The sequence below is a fragment of the Haematobia irritans genome, chromosome 5 (genome assembly GCF_050003625.1).
Source record: "Haematobia irritans isolate KBUSLIRL chromosome 5, ASM5000362v1, whole genome shotgun sequence".
Taxonomy (NCBI): Eukaryota; Metazoa; Arthropoda; class Insecta; order Diptera; family Muscidae; genus Haematobia; species Haematobia irritans.
In genome coordinates this window covers 141117053-141133235 of record NC_134401.1, presented here as the reverse complement: position 1 = coordinate 141133235, position 16183 = coordinate 141117053, and the positions used below count along the sequence as shown (strand labels likewise).

Sequence of the window (16183 nt, the reverse complement as noted above, 5' to 3'; positions counted from 1 at the left end):
GTCTATAGAAATAAAATTTTAACAAAAATTTCCTATAGAAATAAAATTTTGACAAAATTTTCCATAGAAATAAAATTTTGTAAAAATTTCCATACAAATAAAATTTTGTAAAAAGTTCTATCAAATTCGATATCTTCAAATATTTTAAGCTTCATTTTAATTCATACTATCAAAATCCATTGTAAATTCCCCTTTCCCTTGATGGTGCAAACAATTCTAACGATATTTTTACACCAGAGATCCCAAAATAAATAATAAATAATCTTCTTAAATAAAATAATAAAACATTTCTTCGAAAAGAAATAAAGTTTTTTTTGATACTAACCACTAACATTTGATCAAAAACTTCAAAATAAGATTTTTTTGGGAGATTTTTGGTAAAATTGTATTGCAATTTTGGTAGATTATTTTTGGCATTATAGTTGCATTATTTGTATTATATTATTTTTTTTTTTTATATTTATATTTGTTATATTTGTAATCCGTTCCACAGTTTGTTCGAATTTCTGTACAGTGCGGTTCCACAGTTTGTTAACATTTGTCTCGTGAATTTCCGCTATCATCACAGTGATGAACTGTACTGGTCCACGTTATTCAGGGAGACGGACAGAATTGCAAACATGAAAGAAAAAAAATATACCCTCTTTCTCTAGGGTGTGTGTAAAGGTTGTTTTTTTGTTTATACAACAATATATCGCTATAAGCCATGATGTACTATGAAAATAATATTTTGATATTTCCAAGATATTTCATGATTCTTTTATGCCTCCTTGAATTTCCATGTAATAAACTTTAGCTTTTACAAATTCAGAAACTCAGATTTCATGACAAAAGAGATAACATAGCTGGTATGTGTGTTGCAACAATTGTTACAGAATTACAATTTCGTTTACCAGAACTTTTTAAAGGCATGATTACAATCAACTCATGAAGGACACACAAGAGGCTACAAAAGATTTGCACACAAATTTTCCTTTCTTTACTTTATTATTTTCGAACAAAGGCAAGGAAAATGATATTCAACTATTGTTAAATTGCCTGAACTAAAAGCAATAAAAGATGGTTTGTCAGGTGATGTGATCTTTTGAAAAACAGCAAACATAATCGCCGATAGTCGTCCAAGGATATTAAGGGCCGCCCTAACATGGCCCCAAAATGAAAATAAGGATTAGACCGGCAATATTTTATGAATATTTTAAGGTTCGTTGGTTCTCTTAAAAAAAAAAAAGAAGAGAAAAAACATAGAGAAAAAATCCCATTTCTAACAATGACACACCGGAAGACACACAAAATAAGGATGCAGAAAGTCTTCTTCCTGGTTAGAATAACAAACAAAGTGAACCGAAACACACACACAGAAAATGAGTTCAGCATCTGAAAAATGGCCAACTGTCAATGGTACTGGCATTCGCTTTTAACTGGAATATATGTAGGCAATCTCGTTTTTCTTCTGGCACATTGGAAACCAGGGCATATTCACTAGAATGATAAATGACATAGCGGATGTGATACCAAAAAAAGTAGGTGTAAATCTAAAAATCTTGCTTCGAATACAAAACGCCTGAAGATATGCTACAACAAAATTTTTTTCGACCAACATTAAGAGAGAATCATTTATTATCCTGGTTTATTTTTGGCCTTTTTACCTGTTACGGTATACCGGTATCGCTTGTGTACAAAACAAAATACATGCAAAAAATAAGTTCCTGGGCAATCTCTACCAAAGAGTTTAAGTGATTTTAGATATGTTTGTGTTTGGCACATTCTTAGGATGTCTACTTTGAATAATTTCCGCTAAGGCAAGAGATTTACTTTAAGACATACGTGATGGTATTTTGCCAATTAATCACTTGATTTCTTTTTTTTTTACCATAGGAAAAATTTAAGGTTTTTAAATTTTTAGATGTGAGAGATTTGTAAGAATAATTGACAAATAATTGAAATTATATTGGGTGTGTCGATTAGTGATGCAGGATTGACAACAGATGGCGTAGTTCGTGATGTACGTGTTCGCACCCAAGGAAAGGAAAGGAAAAAGTGGATCAAATACGATCAGTTTTGCCAGTACTTTACTAACTCTTGTCCCATTTTGGGATGCTCAAAAATTTCCAATTTATATTAAAATTCCACACAAAATCGTTAATAAATTGTTGACAAGTTTTTTCATTTAGACAACATTTTCTATAGAAGTAATCATTTTGGCAAGATTTTCTATAGAAATAAAATTTTGTCAAAATTGTCTCTAGATATAAAATTTTGACAAAATTTACTATAGAAATAAAATTTTGAGAAAAATTTTTCTAGAAATAAAATTTTGTGAAAAATTCCTGTAGAAGTAGAAATTTAGACAAAATTTTTTATAGAAATAAAATTTTGACAAAATTTACTATAAAAATTTTCACAAAATTTTCTATAGAAATAAAATTTTGGGAAAATTTTCTATAGAAATAAAATTTTGACAAAATAAAATAAAATTATGACAGAAATAAAATTTTGGCAAACTTTTCTAAAGAAAAAAATTTTGATAAAATTTTCTATTGGTACAAAATTTTGACAAATTTTTCTGTAGAAATAGAATTTTGACAAAATTTCAATAGAAATCAATTTTTAAAAACATTTTCTATAGAAATAAAATTGTCAAAATTTTCCATAGAAATAAAATTTTGTAAAAATTTCCATACAAATAAAATAATATATTTATATTTATAAATTCAATATCTTTAAACAATTTGGCAAACTTTTCTATAAAAATAAAATTTTTGAAAAATTTTCTGTAAAAATAAAATGTTTGCAAAATATTATATAAAACAAATTTTGCAAAATTTTCTGTAGAAATAAAATGTTGGCAAAATTGTCTATGGAAATAAAATGTTAGCAAACATTTTTATAGAAATAAAATTTTGGCAAAACTTTCCATTTCGAAAAAATTTTCATAGAAATAAAATTTTTGCAAAATTTTCTATAAAAATGAAATTTTTGCAAAATTTTCTGTAAAAATAAAATGTTTGCCAAATATTTTATAAAAATAAAATTTTTGCAAAATTTTCTGTAAAAAAAATGTTTGCCAAATATTTTATAAAAATAAAATTTTTGCAAAATTTTCTGTAGAAATAAAATTTTTGCAAAATTTTTTGTAGAAATAAAATTTTGGCAAAATTTTCTATAGCAATAAAATTTTGGCAAAATTTTCCATAGAAATAAAACTTTGAAAAAAAATTTCATAAAAATAAAAATTTTGCAAAAGTTTCCATAGAAATAAAATGGCAAAATTTTCCATAGAAATACAATTTTGTTAAAATTCGCTATAAAAATAAAATTATGACAAACTTTCTATAAAAATAAAATGTTTGAAAAATTTTCTATAGAAATACAATTTTGACAAAATTTCAATAGAAATAAATTTTTAAAAAAATTTTCTATAGAAATAAAATTTTGTCAAAATTTACCATGTTAGGTTAGGTTAGGTTATGTGGCAGCCCGATATATCAGGCTCACTTAGACTATTCAGTCCATTGTGATACCACAGTGGTGAACTTCTCTCTTATCACTGAGTGCTGCCCGATTCCATGTTAACCTCAATGACAAGGGACCTCCTTTTTATAGCCGAGTCCGAACGGCGTTCCACATTCCAGTGAAACCACTTAGAGAAGCTTTGAAACCCTCAGAAATGTCACCAGCATAACTGAGGTGGGATAATCCACCGCTGAAAAACTTTTTGGTGTTCGGTCGTAGCAGGAATCGAACCCACGACCTTGTGTATGCAAGGCGGGCATGCTAACCATTGCACCACGGTGGCTCCCAAAAAAAAATTTACCATAGAAATAAAATTTTGTAAAAATTACCATACAAATAAAATTTTATATTTATATTTATAAATTCAATATCTTTAAACAATTTGGCAAACTTTTCTATGAAAATAAAATTTTTGAAAAATTTTCTGTAAAAATAAAATGTTTGCAAAATATTATATAAAACAAATTTTGCAAAATTTTCTGTAGAAATAAAATTTTGGCAAAATTATCTATGGAAATAAAATGTTAGCAAACATTTTTATAGAAATAAAATTTTGGCAAAACTTTCCATTTCGAAAAAATTTTCATAGAAATAAAAATTTTGCAAAATTTTCCATAGAAATAAAATTTTGGCAAAATTTTCTATAAAAATCATTTTTTGCAAAGTTTTCTGTAAAAATAAAATGTTTGCCAAATTTTTTTTTAAAAAATAAAATATTTCTGTAGAAATAAAAGTTTTGCTAAATTTTCTGTAGAAATAAAATTTTGGCAAAATTTTCTATAGAAATAAAATTTTTGCAAAATTTTCCATAGAAATAAAATTTTTGCAAAATTTGCATAGAAATAAAACTTTGACAAAAAATTTTCATTGAAATAAACATTTTGCAAAATTTTCCATAGAAATAAAATTTTGGTAAAATTCGCTATAAAATGGAAAACTTTTCTATAAAAATAAAATGTTTGCAAATAAAATAAAATATAGAAATATAGAAATAAAATTTTGGCAAAATTGTCTATAGAAATAAAATTTTGGCAAATTAAAGTAAAAAAACAAGTAAGGAAAGTCTAAAGTCGGGAGGGGCCGAGTATATTATACCCTGCACCACTTGTAGATCTAAATTTTCGATACCATATCACATCCGTCAAATGTGTTGGGTGCTATATATAAAGGTTTGTCCCAAAAACATACATTTAAATATCACTCGATCTGGACAGAATTTGATAGACTTTTACAAAATCTATAGACTCAAAATTTAAGTTGGCTGATGCACTAGGGTGGAACACAATTTTAGTAAAAAAATATGGGAAACATTTAAATCTGAAGCAATTTTAAGGAAATTTCGCAAAAGTTTATTTATGATTTATCGCTCGATGTACATGTATTAGAAGTTTTGGAAAATTAGAGTAATTTTTACAACTTTTCGACTAAGCAGTGGCGATTTAACAAGGAAAATGTTGGTATTTTGACCATTTTTGTCGAAATCAGAAAAACATATATATGGGAGCTATATCTAAATCTGAACCGATTTCAACCAAATTTAGCACACATGACTATATATATGTTACTAATTGTATTCCTAGTGCAAAATTTCAACCAAATTGGACCAAAACTCTGGCTTCTGGGGCCATATAAGTCCATATCGGGCGAAAAATATATATGGAAGCTATATCTAAATCTGAACCGATTTCAATCAAATTTGGCACACACGACTATACTACCAATTGTACTCCTTGTGCAAAATTTCAAGCTAATCGGGATAAAACTCTGGCTTCTGGGCCATATAAGTGCATATCGGGCGAATGATATATATGGGAGCTATATCTAAATCTGAATCGATTTAAACCAAATTTGGCTCGCATAGCTACAATGCTAAATCTACTCCCTGTGCAAAATTTCAACCAAATTGGGCCAAAACTCTGGCTTTTAGGACCATATTAGTCCATATCGGGCGAAAGATATATATGGGAGCTATATCTAAATCTGAACCGATTTCAATCAAATTTTGCACACTTGACTATACTACTAATTGTACTCCTAGTGCAAAATTTCAACCAAATTCGGCCAAAAATCTGGCTTCGGGGGCCATATAAGTCCATATCGGGCGAAAGATATATATGGGAGCTATATGTAAATCTGAACCGATTTCTTCCAAAATCAATAGGGTTCTATTCTGACCCTAATTAGGAGCATGTGCCAAATTTGAAGGCGATTGGACTTAAATTGCGAACTAGACTTTGATCACAAAAATGTGTTCACAGACAGACGGACATGGTTATATCGACTCAGGGACCCACCCTGAGCATTATTGCCAAAGACACCATGTGTCTATCTCGCCTCCTTCTGGGTGTTGCAAACATATGCACTAACTTATAATACCCTGTTCCACAATGTGGCGCAGGGTATAATAAAATGTGGACAACATTTTCTAGAAAAATAAAAATTTTAAATTTTCTAGAGAAATAGCATTTTTACAAAATTTTGTAGAGAAATAAAATTTTGTCAAAAAAATCAAATTTTGATAAAAACAATTATATACAGCAGTAAGTTCGGCCGAATCTTAAATACCCACCACCATGAATTGAAATTTACTATATTACTTTGAAAACTCATCGCCGTAGCGGATTACTTGATAATATATAGTATTTTAGGGGGTTTGATGACAAATCTTCTCCCAAGCAAATCAGTTCAACCAGTACGCTTCCCGAAGAAAAAAATTAAAGATTCTACCTATGAAGACCAGCTCAGATTCTGGATTTATGAGAACCAATTTGGTTTGAGTTTTAGAGACATCATAAACATATCGCGTATATGATGAAATAACGCCTTGATTTGAAGTCCTAGAAATAAATTCGGGAGTTAGGTCTATATGGGGCCTATAGCAAAACATGGACCCATACTCACCACCTCTTAATATTCCTCAAATACCTCTAGAATTCCACTTTCAGACGAATTGGTGAAAACTACGAATTTTAGAAGCCCAAAAAGTAAAATCGAGAGATCAGTCTATATAGGGGCTATACCAAAACATGGACCGAGACGGACCTCTTTATGGTCCTAAGATACGTCTATATTTTTAATTTCCGGCAATTTGGATAAAAACTACGGATACTAGAAGCCCAAGAAATAAAGTCGGGAGATTGGTCTATATGAGGGCTTTACCAAAATATGGACCAATAGGCACCATTTGCGACACACCTATTTGTGATCTTAAAATACCTGTCGATTTTCAATTTCAATCAAATCGGCTAGAAAATTAGTCTCTAGACGTCCAAGAAGTAAAAACGAGAGATCGGTCTATATGGGGGTTATACCAAAAAGATGGACGGATACACCTCAATTTCGGCACACATATTTGGGGTCCCAAAATACGTCTAGATTTCCAATTTCAGGCAAATCGGGCAATAAATACAGTTTATAGAAGCCAAAGAATAAAAATCGGGAGATCGGTCTATACGGGGGCTATACCAAAACATGGACCGATACGGACTATTTTCGAGACACCTCTTTATGGTCCTAAAATACCTCTAGATTTTCAATTTGAGGAAAATCGGATAGAAAATACAGTTTCTAGACGCCCAAGAACCAAAATCGGGAGATCGGTCTATATGGGGGCTATACCAAAACATGGTCCGATACGGACCATTTTCGACACACCTCTTTAAGGTCCCCAAAATACCTCTAGATTTTCAATTTGAGGAAAATCGTATAGAAAATACAGTTTCTAGACGCCCAAGAACCAAATTCGGGAGATCGGTCTATATGGGGGCTATACCAAAACATGGACCGATACACCTCAATTTCGGCACTCATATTTGGGGTCCCAAAATACCTCCAGATTTCCAATTTCAGGCAAATCGGGTAATAAATACAGTTTATAGAAGCCCAAGAAGCAAAATCGGGAGATCGGTCTATATGGGGGCTATACCAAAACATGGACCGATGGGGACCATTTTCGACACACGTCTTTATGGTCCTAAAATACCTCTAGATTTTCAATTTGAGGAAAATCGGATAGAAAATACAGTTTCTAGAAGCTCGAGAAGCAAAATCGGGTGATCGGTCTACATGGGGGCTATACCAAAACATCCAAAACATATACCGATATGGTCCATTTGCGACACACCTCTGTATATTCCTAAAATACCTCTAAATTTCCAATTTCAGGCAAATCGGATAGAAAATACAGTTTCTAGACCCCATATAGATCGAGAGATCGGTCTATATGGCGACTATACCAAAACATGGACCGATACGGACCATTTTCGGCACACCTCTTTATGGTCCTCAAGTACCTCTAGATTTTCAAATTCAGGGTAATTGGACAAAAACTACGTTTTTTATAAGCCCAAGACCCCAAATCGAGAAGTCGGTTTATATGGGGACTATATCAAAACTTGGACCATCTTCGAACTTGACCTGCCTGCAACCAAAAAACGAATCTGCGCCAAATTTCAGGACGATAGCGCAATTATTGAAGGCTGTAGCGTGATTACAACAGGCAGACAGACGGACATGCTTATATCGTCTTCGAATCTCTCCCTGATCAAGAATATATACTTTATATAGTCGGAAGTCGATATTTCGATGTTTCGATGTTTTACACACGGAATTACAAGCTTATTATACCCCCATCACCATTCTATGGTGGTGGGTATAAAAAAGACGTCTTTTTTTATACCCTCCACCATAGGATGGGGATATATTAACTTTGTCATTCCGTTTGTAACACATCGAAATATTGCTGTAAGACCCCACAATTATATATATTCTGGGTCGTGGTGAAATTCTGAGTCGATCTGAGCATTTCCGTCCGTCCGTCTGTTGAAATCACGCTAACTTCCGAACGAAACAAGCTAGCGACTTGAAACTTGGCTCAAGTAGTTGTTATTGATGTAGGTCGGATGGTATTGCAAATGGGCCATATCGGTCCACTTTTACGTATAGCCCTCATATAAACGAACCCACAAATTTGGATTGCGATTGCTCTAAAAGAACCAAATTTCATCCGATCCGGATGAATTTTGGTATATGCTGTTAGTATATGGTCTCTAACAACCATGCAAACATTGGTCCATATCGGTCCATAATTATATATAGCCCCCATATAAGCCGATCCCCAGATTAGACCAATATATGGTATCTAACAACCATGTAAAAATTGGTCCACATCGGTCCATAATTATATATAGCCCCCATATAAACCGATCACCCGATTTGGCTTGCGGAGCCTCTAAGAGAAGCAAATTTCATCCGATCCGGCTGAAATTTGATACATGGTGTTGGTATATGTTCTCTAATGATCATGCAAAAATTGGTCCAAATCGGCCCATAATTATATATAGCCCCCATATAAACCGATCCCCAGATTTGACCTCCGGATCCTCTTAGAGTAGCAAAAGTTTGGTACGTGGTGTTAGTATATGGTCTCTAACAACCATGCCAAAATTGGTCCATATCGGTCCATAATTATATATAGCCCCCATATAAGCCGATGCCCAGATTAGACCTCCGGAGCCTCTTAGAGGAGCAAAATTCATGCGATCCGATTGAAATTTGGTACGTGGTGTTAGTATATGGTCTCTAATAACCATGCTAGAATTGGTCCATATCGATCCATAATTATATATATCCCCATATAAATCGATCCTCAGATTTGTCCTCTGGAGCCTCTTGGAGGAGCAAACTTTTTCCGATCCGGTTGAAATTTGGAACATGGTGTTAGAATGTGGTCTCTAACAAACACGCAAGAATGGGTCCATAATTATATATAGCCCCCCATATAAACCGCTCCCCAGATTTGATCTCCGGAGCCTCTTGGAGGAGGTAAATTCGTCCGATCCGGTTGAAATTTGCAACGTGGTGTTAGTATAAGGCCGCTAATAACCATGCCAAAATTGGTCCATTTCGGTCTATACTTATATATAGCCGATCCCCAATCGCACAAAAATTGGTCCATATCGGTTCATAATCATGGTTGCCACTCGAGTCAAAAATAATCAACCAAAATTTTATTTTTATAGAAAACATTGTCAAAATGTTATTTATATAGAAAACTAGCGTAACCCGGCCCGCTTCGCTGCGCCTTCCGAAGCGTATTTATAGTAACATTTTGCGTTAACTTAGTCAACCATATCCTTCGTGCTGAAAACAAATTCGAAAAGATTTGAATTCTTTCAAACAAATCGGACTACTTGCTTTTTCGTTTATGGGTACAAATACGGCGGATATGCATATGTAAAACGGTTCGTTTTAAAAAATGTCGGGGAGAGGGTGTACCCTTTCCCCCAAATTTTTTAAATAATGTTCTGTATTCAAGTAGTTGGACAATCTTTTATATTTCTTGTGAATTTTAAGTGTGGTTTGTCAAGGAAAAGTATCCTTCTCCTAAAGGGGCGGCCTCTCTTTCGTCCAAATAACACAAAATCAGGTATCAACTATTAATATCGTAACTTCTCCCCAGTCCTCTGTAAATTTCAAGTAACTCGGTAAAGTTAAATTGTTTCTCTGTATGTACTTAAGAGAAGCGGATGTCTCCCTATGCCTTTTTATTTTTATTAAAAAATCAGGAACCTGATATAAATTTCATAACCTCACCCATTTTTTCAGTAAAATTTCAGTCGGGGGAGTTTAGTTATGTTTTCACTGTACTTTAAAAAAAGTCGGGCAAATGGGTGGTCCTCCTCCCCGACCAAATATCGAAAAATAATGTAGCGGATTTTTGTCTAGATGCCAACCCCAACATTCAATGAAAATTTCAAGCAAATCGCATAATTTTATTCCAAGTTTCAAAAAGTAGGTCAAGGGGGAGGTCCCCCTCCCCGTCCACATATGAAATCATCAGGTACACCATATTAATTCCATAACCTCACCGCATGTTCTCTGTAAATCTCAGACAATTTAGAGAATTTTAGTTTTTTTCACTGTACTTTAAAAAAAAGTCGAACAAAGGGGAGGTGCCCCTCCGCCACCAAATATCGAAATATAAAGTAGCGGATCTTTGTCTAGATGCCAACCCCAACCTTCAATGAAAATTTCAAGCAAATCGGTCAACTTTGGTCCAATTTTCAAAAAGTCCGACAAAGGGGAGGTCCCCCTCCGCGACCATGTGTCAAAAAATGAGGTGCCCTATTTTCACCACATGATCTCGGAAAGTTTCAAGTAAATCGGTTCAGCCGTTTTTGAGCCAACTCGGAACATACAAATAAACAAATAAACAAACATACAAACATAGATTGAATTTTATATATATAGATTATAGCGTAACCCGGCCCGCTTCGCTGCGCCTTCCGAAGCGTATTTGGAGGAACATTTTGCGTTAACTTAGTCAACTATATCCTTCGTGCTGAAAACAAATTCGAAAAGATTTGAATTCTTTTAAACAAATCGGACTACTTGATTTTTCGTTTATAGGTACAAATACGGTGGGAGTGGGTGTACCCTTTCCTCCAAATTTGTTTAATAATGTTCTGTATTCAAGTAGTTGGACAATCTTCTATATTTCTTGTGAATTTTAAGTGGGTTTGTCAAGGAAAGGTATCCTTCTCCTCAACATATCTGAAAATTAAGCACTATATTATAATAACATACAAAGAAATACTGTTTCCCATCCAATAAATCGGAAAAAGCAAAAGTAGTAAAAAATTTTACCACATTAACATTTGCTAAAATGTTGGAAAATGATGCACCCTCTACGTTGGCTGCCAATTTCATGTAAATTTAAGTTCTTTACTAAAAAGAAGTCTGGCAGAAGCCTGTGCCAAAATCATCAAATTATCTACCGAGTTCCCATTTACGGACAACCCTCTACTTTCAATTTAAGAAAAAAAAAAAACGGACAAAAGGGAAGCCTCTCCCCACCTTCGCTCCACTCCGACCTGATATCGGACTATCACGTGCCCTATTGTAATTTCAATGGTCCCTATAAATTCTATCGAAGTAAATCGACAAAGTTTATTTCAATTTTCCCCTTCCTCAACCAGATATCGAAAAATCATATACTAATTTAAAAATCATGTATAAATTTAATCACCTCCTCCCACGTTCCCTGTAAATTTCAAGTAGATCGGCGATGTTTAAATTTTGCTCTATTGTTTTAAAGGGACGTCACTTTCCCCGATACAATATCGACAAACACCGTAGTGAATAGCACCCCTAAACTTCCCTGAAAATTCTTGAAACTGTCCTTCAAGTGTGGGGCAAGGAAGGTTGCCTCTTCGTTCATAAACTTCCCCCACTGCCTATGTAAATTTCAAGAAATCTTAAGAATTGTTGTTTTTTTTTGCAGTTTTAGAGGAGGACCTCCTTTAAGTTTAATTGTTTAATTGTTTCTCTGTATGTACTTAATAGAAGCGGATGTCTCCCTATGCCCTTTTATTTTTATTAAAAAATCAAGAACCTGATATAAATTTCATAACCCATTTTTCCGTAAAATTTCAGTCGGGGGAGTTTAGTTTTGTTTGTACTTTGAAACAAAAAAATTCGGCAAAGGGGTGGTCCCCCTCCCCGACCAAATATCGAAAAATAATGTAGCAGATTTTTGTCTAGATGCCAACCCCAACATTCAATGAAAATTTCAAACAAATCGCATAATTTTGTTACAAGTTTCAAAAAGTAGGGCAAGGGGGAGGTCCCCCTCCCCTTCCACAAATGAAATCATCGGGTACCCCATATTAATTCCATAACCTCACCACATGTTCTCTGTAAATCTCAGATAATTTAGAGAATTTTTGTTTTTTCACTGTACTTAAAAAAAGTCGAACAAAGGGGAGGCCCCCTCCGCCACCAAATATCGAAATAAAAAGTAGCGGATCTTTGTCTAGATGCCAACCCCAATCTTCAATGAAAATTTCAAGCAAATCGGTCAACTTTGTTTTAATTTTCAAAAAGTCGGACAAAGGGGAGGTTCCTCTCCGCGACCATATGTACCCTATTTTCAGCACATGAGGTACCCTATTTTCAGCACATGAGTGCCCCCCACGATCTCTGAAAGTTTCAAGTAAATCGGTTCAGCCGTTTTCGCGCCAACCCGGAACATACAAATAAACAAACAAACAAACAAACAAACAAATAAACAAACATAATTTGAATTTTATATGTATAGATTTTGTCAAAATTTTATTTCTATAGAAAATTTTGTCAAAATTTTATTTCTATTGAAAATTTTGTCAAAATTTTATTTCTATAGAAAATTTTGTCAAAATTTTATTTCTATAGAAACTTTAAACTTAATTATATACGTATTTAAACGCCCTTTTTTAGTTTAATATATACCAATGTATGGACTATGTGGTATATATTACGGTGTTAGGAAGTTTTAAGATACCTTGCCATCGGCAAGTGTTACAACAACCCAAGTAATTCGATTGTGGATGACAGTCTTTAGTACAAGTTTCTACGCAATCCATGGTGGAGGGAACATAAGCTTCGGCCTGGCCGAACTTACGGCCGTATATACTTGTTAATTTTGGTGTAATTGATAATTAAATACTGTATAAAATTATTTATTGACAAGTAACTAAACTATTGGATCAATTAATTTCGTGATTGAATCGGAAAATAATTTCTTGTTTGGGAAAAAGTGGCTAGCGATTGCCAATACTTCGATTGGTCAGTCTGTTACAATTTTTTATTCGGAATAAATTCTCACAACCTTTTAATTCCTAATACCACAAGGTGGTGAAGGGTATGAAGTCGAGTATCCTATTTGCATCGATATATAAAAAGACCATAATCTTAAATAAAAAAAACCTCTCAATGTTACTCTCCACAACATTATAACAATAATGATGGATAACATCGAATACTTAAAAAGATTTATTGTGGCCATTAGATCAGGCCTCCTCTTGTCTCTACAATCAACTAGATAAACATATTTAGTTTTCAACACTTACCTTCGTTCGATGTTGGTGTTTTGTCATTATTACTCATCTTGATGGTTTTTTTTTTCGTGGGAATTCCTTGTGTTGTGTGGATGAATGTCCTTTGGATTGTTTTAAGGTTCGTTGGATGTCCTGATTTTGTTGATAAGTAAGAATTTCCTTTTTTTTATTTTGTTGTTGTGGTTAATGATACTTTGTTGTGGCTTATAAGAATGGTTGATTTTGCAATCACCTATTATCTCTCAGGGGTTCTCTTGCTCTAAGCTTTGCTTTCCCTCTCCTTTCTCTCTGTTATGTAGCTATTTCCGATTCCTCTAAGTAATGTTTATGCTATTGCTTGTTGTTAGAGAATTTTGAAAGAGATTTCTATTCTCATAAATTTTGTGAGGGATGACTTAATGGGTGAGGTTTATTCTTATAAATGTCTCCTCTCTTTCTCTCCCTCTCCCAGATTTGAGGTTTTATTTACGAGTTTTTGTTTATTTCCTCTTGAAGTGTAGGCCTTTTTGGGATGTTTAAGGTGATTTGAGTTAATGACATTTATGGCTTCTTGAAGGCCAAAAGCAAGATAAAAAGTGCAAAATGTCCGTAGAACTTCTTCCAAAGGATATTTTGCAGAGCAAGCTGAAAGTTTCAGTTTTTTATTTGAGTTTCTTTTTCACTCAATTAAAAATAAAACTCAAGCCCCTGGTAATGCTGCTGCTCAAAGTTGAAACAAAGTTTGAAAATTTTATGCTCATTGTTTGATTGATTGTTTGGTTAATTCCACTTTGGCTTTAAGTCCTTTAGGGCTATTGGAACTTTTTGTGTTAAGTTGCCTTGGATTTTTACATTTTCTTCCTTTATCGTTGCTATTGTTTGCGCAATGCTTTTTTGTTACCTTATTTTTGTTTTATGAACGTTCAGTTTTCGTTTCCGTAGAGCCAAAAGCAAGAGTCGATTTTATTCCCGCTTATTTTTTTTATGAGTGTTTATCTTAGTTTTCTCTTTTATGGTCATTCAGTTTGTTTTTCTATCTGTCTGTCTGTTTGTTGTTGACGAGTTTTGGAAAATTAAATTGAGTTTTAGTTGATATTTTCAATTTGTTACATTCCATTCCATTGATGGCATTTTATTTTATACAGCAGTCGACCACTTAGCCATGGCTGTTTTTCTTGTTTTCTGTGCACGTAGTCCTTAAGATCCTTTGGCTGTGACTGTGGTTGCTGCTGCTGCTGCTGTTGCTGATGATATCGCTGTGGTTCATGTTGTTGCCCCAGCTTTGTGATTTGAAGTGGAGACTTTAGCTGTTGCTCCCAATTTTGTAGTATCTGTCGTCGTTGTTGTTTTCGATTGTTTAACACGTTCAACATTTTTTGTGGTATTTTCGTTGTTCCCATTTAGTAGCAAGGACTCTTTTGGTGAACCATCATATTCATGTATGATGCACATTTTTATTGTTTTATTTTTATTGTATCTTTGTTGCCATGAGGTGATATTTTTCGAATACTAACAAACAAAGTCTAAATTTCATTTTATATCGCTGTGCTATTTCAAAAACAACTTACTCGTCGACATCTCACGTATTTGTTTGACTTTGGTATGGCATTTTCGCACTCTCTAGAGTCATCTGTAAATGAAAGATAAGAAAATATTTATAAGTGGGAAATTCCAAGGAGAAAATTTATTTAAAAAAAAAATGGGTGTCTTTTAGATATTTTGTAGGCAAGTATGAAAAGTAAGAGATGACAAATAATATATTAGGAAATGGAAAAATGTTAAGTTCAGTCGGACTGAAGCGCCCATTTTTTTCTATCTCAGAGGAAAAAAAAAAAAACACAAGCCAATGATATTGGCTTTACTCTAGTGGACAAAAAGTGCAAGAGCTTACAGATACACAATCAATAAGTTAGACTGGAAAGGAACAAGGAAGTGCCAAGACGCAGCCTGGTCCTCTGAGAGAGAGAGAGAAAACAAATATCAAGGTGTAGAGGGCTGTGAAAAAATGTGTCAATTTTTTCCAAGATAACTCTGCCCAGAAATTAATTAAAAGAGCAATATTCTCGAAAAACAACAATAAATATTCGCTTTATCATACAAATGCGTTCTATTTTAATTTTCTATCATTGTTTTGTTTTATGGTTTTTAATTCAGAAATTTATTAAAATCCCAAAAGTTATTGATATTTTCCGAAGCAAACGGCGGTACGCTTGAGAGAAACTTGGAAATAAAGAAATAAATTTTTGACCAAATAAAGAAATACATTTTTGACCAAATTTTCTACAGAAATAAAATGTTCACAACAGTTTCTACAGAAATAAAATTTTGAAAAAATTTTCTACAGAAATGAAATTTTGACAAAATTTTCTATAGAAATGAAATTTTGACAAAATTTTCTAAAGAAATAAAATTTGGCAAAATTTTTTAATCTATATATAATTTTGACAAAATTTCCAACAGAAAAAAAATTTGACAAAATTTTCTAAAGAAATGAAATTTTGACAAAATTTTCTATAGAAATAAAATTTTGACAAAATTTTCTATAGAAATAAAATTTTGACTAAATTATCTATAGAAATAAAATTTTGACAAAATTTTCTATAGAAATAAAATTTTCTATAGAAATAAAATTTTGACAAAAATTTCTATAAATTTTTTTTTTTTTTTTTTGGCAAAATTTTCCAAAGAACTAAAATTTTGATAAAATTTTCGAAAGAAATAAAATGTTGACAAAACTTTTTATAGAAATAAAATTTTAACAAATTTTTCTATAGAAATAAAATGTTGACAAAATATTCTAACGAAATAAAATT

At 32.8% G+C, this 16183-nt stretch overlaps 1 protein-coding gene across 1 annotated transcript in view; it reads right to left on the bottom strand.

The window, feature by feature from the left end:
• Positions 1-14472, bottom strand: part of NaCP60E (Na channel protein 60E) — a 424396-nt gene extending 409924 nt beyond the window's left edge. The window contains exon 1 of the mRNA XM_075308943.1: positions 13404-14472. Coding sequence (XP_075165058.1) covers positions 13404-13440 — 37 coding nt within the window. The 5' untranslated portion in view covers positions 13441-14472. The remainder of the gene's footprint in view (positions 1-13403) is intronic.
• Positions 14473-16183: the final 1711 nt, after the last annotated feature.